The sequence below is a fragment of the Alosa sapidissima genome, chromosome 17 (genome assembly GCF_018492685.1).
Source record: "Alosa sapidissima isolate fAloSap1 chromosome 17, fAloSap1.pri, whole genome shotgun sequence".
Classification (NCBI taxonomy): Eukaryota; Metazoa; Chordata; class Actinopteri; order Clupeiformes; family Clupeidae; genus Alosa; species Alosa sapidissima.
In genome coordinates this window covers 18,086,857-18,097,952 of record NC_055973.1, presented here as the reverse complement: position 1 = coordinate 18,097,952, position 11,096 = coordinate 18,086,857, and the positions used below count along the sequence as shown (strand labels likewise).

The 11,096-nt window shown below is 40.1% G+C and overlaps 1 protein-coding gene across 1 annotated transcript; it reads right to left on the bottom strand.

Annotated features, from left to right (window-relative positions):
• Positions 1–8,614: 8,614 nt before the first annotated feature.
• Positions 8,615–10,850, bottom strand: idi1 (isopentenyl-diphosphate delta isomerase 1). The gene is made up of 5 exons (XM_042067599.1): positions 10,456–10,850; positions 10,031–10,209; positions 9,818–9,910; positions 9,402–9,532; positions 8,615–9,230 (listed from the first exon to the last, which is right to left on the bottom strand). Exons 1-5 carry the CDS (start codon positions 10,605–10,607, stop codon positions 8,913–8,915), a joined length of 873 nt encoding a protein of 290 aa, XP_041923533.1. The 5' UTR covers positions 10,608–10,850; the 3' UTR covers positions 8,615–8,912.
• Between the last annotated feature and the right edge of the window lie 246 nt (positions 10,851–11,096).

Genomic DNA, 11,096 nt, shown 5'->3' with positions numbered 1-11,096 from the left:
TCAACAGATAGAGAAGAGCATCATCACTGCAGTTTGATGTGACTCATGTCCTCTATTTGTGATCATGTACAGTAGTGTGTAGATGAAGATATACCAGTATGTAGATTCATATTTTTCTTTTTGTGCCACATGTGTGCCTCTAGTATGAATCGTAGAGGAGGAAGATGGTGCAATACTGGCTGCACATTACATACACAAACCATGACAAAAAGAGGACTGATCATTCAGTGCCTATACTAGCAAACTGCTATTCTGCAATAACCCATATCCTCACTCACTCACATGCATACACACACACACACACACACAAACAAACACACACACACACACACACACACATATATGAATATGCCTATATATACATATTATATACATATTACAGTGCATTAATGAAGACAATGCATGTTTTTGTAGATATTCATTTTCCTGGGTATGCTTTGACAGTGATTTGTCATGCCAATAAAGCATATTTGAATTGAATAGAGAGAGAGAATGTGGGTTATGAGTATGTGGGTGGCAGGATGTATTAGGATGCAATTCAGAGAGAGAATATCAATGCATGCACATTACACATTTGAGAATGTGTGTTAGTGTACACATGCAGGAATGTGTGTGTGCATGAGAAAAGAGGAGAGGCGAGGATGCCAGGGGGTGGGGGCGTGTGTGTGTGTGTGTGTGTGTGTGTGTGTTGGGGGGGTGCACAATGACACTAAGACCAGGAGACATTTCCCTAGCAGGTCAGCCCTGAACCTCTGTGGTGAAAGAAGTGTCACAGCAAATATGTCAGCGACACACACAGAGACTGCATCGCACACCCCGAATCCACTCAGCCATCCTCTCTGATCCGCTTAAGCAAGAAAGAAGGGAGAGAACCTGTGCCTGTGTCAGTCCTGTGGGCAGTAGGAGGGAGAGAGATGGGGAAAGTGCTGACTTTCTACAGAAGATGTCCCCATTATAGATAAACATTCATATCCGCATAGTCTGTCTGCCTCTTCACCACCTCCATGTCTTGAACTGTCTGTCCACTAGCCACTTTACCATTGTCTTCTGCCTCACTGTTTGCATGCTTTATTAGCACATATGCACAACCCCTCCCTCCATGCCACAGCCGAACTGTGACCACACTTATACCTTTCTTAATATAGTTATTTATATATAGATATATAGACTTTATTCTTGCACTGTTGCACTGTTTGACTTACTAATTTGCACCATCACCATGACACTCATTCACAAAGAGCACCTTACCTTACCTTATGCACAGAGGACCGCAGGCTCAGTCCCTGCTTCAGCCATTGCAAGCGCACCTGATTGATTAATCACCCACTATGTGGATACTGTTTTTTAGAATTGAGTTTTATTTAGTATCATTTGTATTTTATTATATTTAGTATATTCTTTATCTTCTACAGTCCTTATTGCTTAGTTGTGATTTTTATATTATATACTTTTCCATGAAGTGCATGAATCATTCAGTATACTCTAAAGTGGCAAAGCTTGTCACAGTACAACGCTGGTGATGCAGAGCTATGCCACCCAGTCTAGAGAGCTGTGCTCCCTCATTTGGAGAAAGGTGGATGTCGAGGCAGTGGGGCAGTAGGGGTCAGACAGTTCTGGCCATCAGTACCAAGTCTCCACAGGAAGAAAGAGGAGCATGGCCCTTTGGCCGGGAGGTTAATTTAATCCCATCACCTGGCAGAAAAGCAATTAGAGCTCGCCAGTGGAGCATCACACAAAGTCTATTCCGAGAACAGCATGAGCAAGATTTTGTCTATCGGTGTTGTGCGTCAGAAGGGTGCATACACAACAGCTTACCAGGTATGTGTGATAAATACTGTACACTTGCAGAAACACTGCAAGGTAATCACAATACTGGGTGCACAGACACAAAATGAACGCACTCACACACACGTAGACCCCACTCCTCTTCTATAGCGTTCTCTCTCACACTCATATCATGATGGACTTACAATTCTCTTCAGAGATTAAGACTCACAGAGTTTGGGATGTGTGAATCACCACACTGTTATCAATTACCCTCTGTGGTGCTATAACATCTCCTATTGGCTGCCAAAACAACTCATTACTAAACAGTGTGGCAGATGTGACCAGCAGCAAGCACTCACATGTCTCTCACACACATTCCCATCTTTGTGCCACTTTCTGTCACTTCTCTCTTTCTTGCCTTTACGTCATTAGCCCTCACAATTATTCAGTTTGTAGACCCTGACTCTCGGCACATTCAGATATTTATATATTTCAAAGGATTCGCCATGCTGCAGCACACTGCAGGAGCTTAGAGCAGATGCCAGCCTCCTGTGCTCCTCTGCTGATGGTACAATACGCCAGTATCTTGATGTGCGAGTCCAGCTGGGAACATTTAGTCTTCCAGCACATCACAATTGAGAGATATTTCCCTGTTTGCTACTCTTACTTAACCCTTAAAGGTGTGTATTTTTGAACATTCTAACATACGATTCCGTTCCGCAACAATTCAAGGTTCTAAAATTCTATGTTGTATTCAATGAACCCAGATATTCTTTAGAGCGTTAATTTTCCAAAATTTCCATCACACCTTTAAGGGCTAAATATCCCTATTCAAAAAGCCTTATCTGACACCTGTTCTCAAAAGATCATGACTGATCATAAATAATTCAGAATGGGCTGTGAACATCCAATGTGCCACTTTTTATCAATATGCAGTTTATTTTTGGATGAGAAGGTCCTCCCTGTCTCTGATGACGAAGGACATTTATTTTATCTTTGTAGACAGAAATCGTGTTGTCTGGCGAGTGGCTATTGCACTGTGATGATGAGAGGAGCACATGTACTTGTATACGCCTGGTAGAGAGGAACCTGATCTCATCTGGTGCATGACTGTAAAATGTTGAGCAAGGGGGCTGTTAAATCCCCTCTTTTGTCGCTGTGTGCTGCAGAGGAGCAAATTAGGCCGAGTCAATCTGACATGCTTACATCTGAGCTTTATACTGCCATCTCATGGACAAGTATTTAACTGCATCACTCCACTTAATTATGGGCTGGCCTTTCTATCCCTTTGTGTATCCCCCTTGCTTGTTCTTGTCGTCTCTTCCTGTTGCTCAATTTTCTTTCCTTTCTTTTTCTATCCCTGTGTGATAATGTTTTATTGCACACCTCTCTCTCCCTTGTTCAATCTTCCCACCCCCCAAAACATTTCCTCTGCATACTCTGTTAAATTGAAGTAGGTTTACTAAAATGCAAAGTCTATGATGTTCCTTTACTAAAGACAAGAAAATTTCCAAGCTCCTCCTTTAATTGTTTCAACAGTTTCTTATACTTGTTACATACAATATGATCAACCATGTAACCTAGCCTATGGACATTTTTTTTTAACATTTACAAATTTACACAGCTATTTACTCAATAATTTCTACAATAACCAAAAATAAATCCAGATTTGCTCAAATGAATGAATTAATTACCAATAAAGCCTCCCTTTGGGTTAAGACTTATGAGGGTTTTATAATATTTTAACTAATGCAGTATAGACTCATCATGGCCATTTTAAAGGCAAATATGGAATCTCAATTGAGATGGAGATCGAATAAAAGGCTGCTCTCAGTTCACACAAGAGAAAAATATTTCTGGGCAATGCATCTGAACATTTTATCTCCGAGGAGAGATGTAGCCTAATACATTTTCAGAGAAGACTTTCAATCCTCAATTAGGACATTATATTATTCTGTCTTTTCTTAGCTTGTCATGATCTCACATGTGTCATATTTGCTTGCTTTTAGTAAAGCAAAATAAGACATCTTGATTGTTTTTGTTGCCAGTTAGCCATGGCAATATGTATGCCATAGCTAACTGGCAACGAAATAATATAATATAACACACCACTGGCAGCCAAAAATGGATTTAGAGATGAATGATTTAAACTGAATAGAATTACTAACTAATTTTGGAGGACATTTTTGGTTTAGCTTGTTCTTATTGCCATTTCAAAGGAATCACTGCAGTGACAAATTATGTTTCTCCCAATGGCACCTGAAAAACATGGCTCTATTCTGTCATATTGAGAGAGACAACTAATATTGTTGAGCACATAAAATACTATTAAACAGCTTCAGTTGATATAAAATGCAGCAGCTGATTCTTACAAAAACTAAGAACTGACCACACTACTCCAATTCTTAAGTCCCTGCACTGGCTTCAATAAGTCACAGAATTGACTTTAAATCATTATTGCTTGTTTATAAATCAGTAAATGCAGGACCTAAATACCTATCAGACATGCTTCAGCAGTACCTTCTCATCCTCTCAGGTCGCAGGTAAAAAACCTGTTAGTAAAACCTACTGTTAGAACTAAACATGGTGAAGCAGCTTTTAGCTACTATGCGGCTCAGCTCTGGAACCAACTTTCGGATGACATCAAAAAGGCCCAAACTGCAGTTTTAAATCTAGACTTAAGACCAAACTGTTCTCAGATGCTTTCTGCTAACTGCGCTGAGTTACAAATTCTGAATCTACCTTATTATTCTACCTTGTTTTTTATTACTTTTATTATACTTTTGCCTTTGTTTTTCTTGCTTATTAATTATTCTTTATTTTTAAATTATTTTACCTTGTGCGTTTTATGTTTTCTTTTTATTATGATCTTTACCTTTTGAACCATTCTTTGACTATATTGCCCTTCTATGCTTTTATTTGTTGTTTGCTTTTGTTTATGTAAAGCACATTGAATGACATCTGAAATGCGCTATATAAATAAACTTCACTTGACTTGACTTGACTAAAGTGGCAACAACTAATTTGCATAACTCCTTGCAGACCCCACTGAAAGGTAATCCATGATCTCTCCTGCCGCCTGTATATATATAAATAATACCTCCATGACCTAGACAGGTCTAAACATACTGATAGTATACTGCCATCTGCTGGAAGATCATATTAACTTTTTATATCTATGATAGCATGTGGTTTTAAAAGCCACCTAAAAATAGTTGTACTAAAGTCAAGTCCACCTAAAAATAGTTGTACTAAAGTCAAGTCAAGCACATCACACACAGAGGTCATTCAACATGCTTCATAAACAAAACCAAAAGAAAACACAAGGTAAAATAATAAAAAAAATATGTAATTTAAGAATAAATATAGCTGCTAGCAGCAATGCGGGGGCCAAGCAGTGCGCTATAGCAGGAATGGCGTTGCCATTGCATGAGCAAGCACTCACAGCAAGTCTGATTGCAATTGGATAAAAAACGGCTGAGAAATAAGCTCATTTACTTTGTTATAGTGCCCCTAGAGGCGAAAATTACACCAATGTCCTTGTGCGTTCTCGCAATCAGCTACCATGTCCCTGCATAGACATAATATTCATACACGGTGCATCGACCGCTACTCCCTACTAGCGCTGACGAGATGTGGGGCCGCCATCTTGGATCGGTCATCCACTCCACTCAGTGTAATCTCTTTGGCTGGTGCAATGAGCTGTCAGCGCATTAAATTAATCATACCTCACTGAATACCGAACAGATTTTCACACGTTTTTTTTTGCTGCAAAGGTCATACATGTAGCTATGATACAGGCCACATTGTTCGAAAATACAAAATACAACCAATAGTACGGTAATGTTAAATCTTACTTGTGAAAAGTAAATCCCCTGAGTATGGTCCGCCGATTTGAGCAGGAACATGCTACACAGTGTTGTCATCTTGTGTTTTCTGCTGCAACGCAACGAGGAGTATGACCTGTCCAAGATGGCGGCCGCATTTCTTGTTTCCAGCAGCCAATGCGGCGTCTATGTATATTATGTCTATGTGTCCCTGGACTTCATACACCAAAGAGTTGTTGAGATGTGAGCTCAGTTTGTCTATTACAGCACCCCTAGAGGCCAAATGAGACCACATTCCTTCCATGTCCTCACAATCAGCTACTTTGTCTCTGTATTAAGTTTGGACTTTATACATCAAAGCGTTGCTGAGATACAAGCTCACTTCCTGTATTGCAGTGCCCCCTGTAGAGGCCAAATGATGCCAATTTCCTATTGAGTCATCACAATCAGATACCAAGTCCCTGTACCAAGTCTGGACTTCATACATCGAAGAGTTGCTGAGATACAAGCTCACTTCCTGTATTACAGCGCCCCCTATAGAGGCCAAATTATGTCAATTTCCTACTGTGTCCTCACAATCAGATACGAAGTCCCTGTACCAAGTTTGGACTTCGTACATTAAAGCGTCTCTAAGATGTTAGCCCACTTCCTGTTTTGCGGCTTCATCGCCATATTTGATTGGCTGTCATGGGCCAATAAAGTGGAATTTGAAAAATCTGACAATGGTCCAAGGATTCAGATGGTCCAAGGATTCAGACGCTACCTCAATTGTGAAAAACAGACAAAAGAGTCAAGGATCATGCGCATGAATGCATGTGCAGCATTGAACTGGTGGTGGCGCTAGTGTGTTCAATGTATATCCATGAAAATTGCTGTGAGTGATTGGGACAGTGTCCTGACTAATGGTATCAAGATTTGCTATGTTAACTCAAAGTGTCACCGAGATGTTAGCCCACTTCCTGTTTTGTGGCTTCATCGCCATATTTGTTTGGCTGTCATGGGCCAATAAAGTGGAATTTGAAAAATCTGACAAGTATTGTTTGTGCGGCTCGGTCTGAAGATCATCTCCGCCAAGTTCTGTGAAAATCGGATGAAATTTGTAACCGCTGAAACTTTTCGTAGAGTTTGGACTAAATCCAATATAGCGGAGGTCCAATATGGCGGAAAGTGACGGGATAGGGGTCGATGAACTCGGGATGGTCCAGGGATTCCAACAGTGCTTGATATGTGAAAATCGGATGCCCCGTTCAATGGTTACATGCGTGAATGCAATCCAGGTTCGACCCATTGGTGGCGTGTTGGGCATAGATTTCTGTAAATTGGTGAAAGTGATCATGGGACAGTGCTGAATCAGTGTGCCGAATTTCATAACTTTAGACCCAGCGGTTCAATTTTCGGCCAGATTTTGACCTGTTGGTGGCGCTAGATGGCTGGGTTTAGAGGTCCATAAATGAGTGTGAATGGTCAGTGGAGTGTCCCGAAACTTTCTGCCAAAAAATCTGCACTTTTTAGCCAGGCGTTCTATGGGCTGCCATAGACTCCAATGGCAGACTAATAATAGGAAAAGCTAGTAACTCAATGGGTGCCTTTGCAGCTTCGCTGCTTGGCCCCCAATTAAAATGAAAACATAAAGGACACAAGAAAGAATAATTAAAAGACTAATCCAGAATTTATAAATCAGTGGTAACAGGAAGTACATTTGATCAGTTAGCAGAAGGCAACTGAGAACAGTTTAGTCTTAAGTATAGATTTAAAACAACTTAATGATGCCATCTGAAAGTTGGTTCCAGAGCTGAACCGTATAAAGCAGCTGAAAACTGCTTCACGTTTAGTTCTAACATAGCAGGTTTTACTAACATGTTTTTCTCCTGAGACCTGAGAGGTATAGAAGGTGTGTACTGATGAAGCATGTCTGATAGATAATAAGGTCCTGCTCCATTTAGTGATTTATAAATGAGCAGTATAGGCTATAGCCAGTGCAAGGACTTAAGAATTGGAGTAATGTAATGTTATGGTAATTGTTATAGGAGATGGCATATATCGCTTTTGTCCAAATCGACTCACTTAATGTGGTCACTAGCTGTGTTTTGTATCACCTGAAGCTGTTTGATTGTCTTTTTAGGAAGGCCTGTGAAAAACCCATTGCAGTAATCAGCCTGCTGGAGATGCATGAATAAATCATTGCTTTGACATCAGCCCTCTAGGTTTGCCAATGTTTTTGAGGTGGTAAAAAGCTGATTTAGTTATTGTTTTCATGTAGCTGTTAAAATGTAGATCACTGTCACATAAGACAGCAAGACAATATTTTTAACAGTATCCTTTACTTTGAGCTCTTTTCTCAATGAGAACGGCTACTGTCTTTCCTCCTTTTTACCAAATACAATTAGGCTACTTCAGTTTTTTCTTTGTTCAGCTGAAGAAAATGTTGAGAGATCCAGCTGTTGATTTGGTCTAAACTCTGACAGAGAGATTCGATAGTCATTTGGCGACAGTAAATTTGGATGTCATCTGTATAGCTATGATAGGAAATAAAATTATTTTTAATAATTTGCCCAAGTGGGAGCATATCAAAGTTGAATAATAGTGGCCCCAAGAACACCACAGGTCAAGGACGTTGGTGTTGAGGTACAGTCTAGGCTGAACTTGTCATGCTGCAGCATGAAAAAGACAGGTCCGCAAGTCCTTCCACTCACAAAAATGTCTTCCACAAACATGGTCTTGAGGCAAGCTTTCTACTTATTTTGGTGTCATTTTTACTGTACACTATTTTTAATGTCAAGTGTCTTCTTATTCTCTCACAATTTTATTCAATATTTCTCTTTGATTTGCAATTCATTATAACAGTGCATTCATTTTTAAACTCTTAATTAGTTATATTTTTTATAGTTCTTTATGCACACTTTTAATACATCATTTAGATAACTATTTCTTAATTTTCTAATATTCTATTTATTGACATTTTGTTTGATTGAGAACATTGTGATGGTTATAACCTCACTGATCTTGCGGTTTTGCTGGCAGGCTTTTCCAAAAAGTTTTATTGAATAGAATGCTATAAGCAGCTAATTTAGCTAATATCCAAACTTAATTTACACTACTGTACAGCATGACACAAGTAGTTATCAACACAAAACATTTCATAAAACAGTCTCTCAGTTGGTAACTAGGCACTTTACAAACTAGTTCCTCTCTTCAAACAAGGTCCTCTCTTCATCACCACTACAGCAAATCTATTCAAATCTGTAGGACTACAGACAAGTGCTCTAAAAGTCTCTGTTAGCAGCTTTCATGTGAAAATCCTTTTGCTGAAGTCTGTGGCTACATGCGATGGATTTTCTCATGATCCATGAACTCTTTAAGGTTCTGCAGGTTGTCCCACCATTTAAAGAGGAAGGTGTCCGCAATGAGGCTGAACCAAGGTGTGATGTCCAGTTCTTTTCTCTTTGCTTTTTCCAGCATGTCCTTTAGCTCCTCTTTGGTGACATAGCAGTAGCTCTTGATCTCATTGGGATCGGGGTCCAGCTCAACATCTTTCTGCATGAATAGTATGTAGTCAATCTCATGCTCGCCCCACATACCATCAGACTGCGCTTTGTAGTGGATCCGGGTCAGGTAAGTCATGTCCTCTGGTGGTACCTAAATTGGAACAGGAATGAACAGGAAAATTCCCTTAACAGATCAAAGTCCAGTCACATAACGAAGGTATAAAACACTTGCACAGGCTAAAACTCCTCCCTCTCCTAATTATGACTTTGGCCAGTTAATCCCCTGAGCCTCCCCTTGAGTCACACCTCTATGGAACTGTACCTGATCTGTGGGGATGCCCAACTCTGCTTTCAGGCGTCGCTGTGCTGCTCTTCTCACCCCGATGGCATCCTGCTCCTCTAGCTCACTGTCTGTGTGGAGTGGATGGCTACAGCAGGTGTTTGTGAAGCAACCTACCCACACCAAAAGAAGGAAAGAGGAAAATATTCTGAAGTGTATTCTACTTTGTTCATAGCACTGAGTATTTCAGTATGAGTTCAGTCTTAGGTCAAAATGACATATAAAACGTTCTGCAATAGGCTTTCAGATAGTTGAAAAACTTTCATTTGTAGGTCAAACATGGGCTGATGCACAAAAGTAGATTGTGTTCCACAGACTAGTGCTGACCATTTCAGGTTTTATTGTAGGCCTATATCTTCTTAAAGCCAAATGCCATAGTGTTTGAATGCAAAGCAAACCTGGGAAAGTAATCTTGGCATCAGATCGTTGTTGTAGTAGAAGCTTATCTTCATTGTTAAATATGAACACACTGAAAGCACGATGCAACAGTCCTGAGGGTGATAAAAGCGGGCATGGGTTAAGAATCAAAACACTTTGTGGGCATACCGAACATATAGCCTTACAAGACTGGAATTAGTCAACAATTAAACAGAAGTGCGGTCATAGCCAACCTTTTTCGATGTTGGAATTCAAATGACAGTTCTTTTTGCTGTCAGCTCCTGTCTTAAGGTCATTCTCATCTATCAAGATGCACATCTCAGCGAGGAGCTGAACTTGTTTTTCGTCCAGGTTATCCATGTTAACTTCATTCTCAGGCATCTTTCCCGACGTGCCGTATAGTCTTGTTAAGCTGCATAGCACATATTAAGCCACAGTCATATCGTCTCGGTAATCAGGCGGGTATAACCTTGGCTATCTCATGTTACAATGTTTAAGTGACAGTGACGTTGGAGATGTTTGTTAATTTTGTAAACAACCAATACTTGAATGACAACTGATTCGCCCACTAGTGTTAGGCTAAGCTAGGGTACTTCCAACATTAGTGTAGGCTACTAGTAGACTACGAAACGCAGTGCGTCAAATTGAGGAATCTTACCTTGCGTGCTTATATCCTAAAGTACTGGTACGCTTTCTGAAGCCTGTTGATAGAGCAGTGTTTCTCCCACCAAACACAGGTAAGCCTGATTTTCTCGACAGAAGTCCCTTGCAGGATACTACCCTTAGCGCCGCCCACATACTGTGCGCCATGGTCTGTCAGCACAAAACCTCCAATCAAAATAGAAGAACTTCCCAACATGCCATCGAACCATTTAATTGAGTAGAAACCCGGTGGATAATTACGAATAATCTTCGCGGTGCTTTCCAAATTATGCTTTATTAAAGTTTGGAATTTGTTCAGCAAATGCACTAAAAGAACAAAGCTAACAGAAAACGAATATATTTGCTACTTCTCAATCACGCAGCACACCACTCGCTCACGCGCAACACTTCCTGTCACTCTGACGCAAAGCCTATTCATTGGTTCATCTACAACACGGACCACCACCACTCCAGATAAAGTGATAGGCCTACAAATAATATTAAAACTCCGACCTCTAAAATCAAAGAGCTCGTCTATATACAAACGTTGGTAATTTAATTTAAGTACTGTCCTTTGCTATCTTAGGTCTTTATTTTACGAGTAGGCCTATGTCGATTAATTATTACGTGAAAATAACAACCGCCAAAGCCAATCAA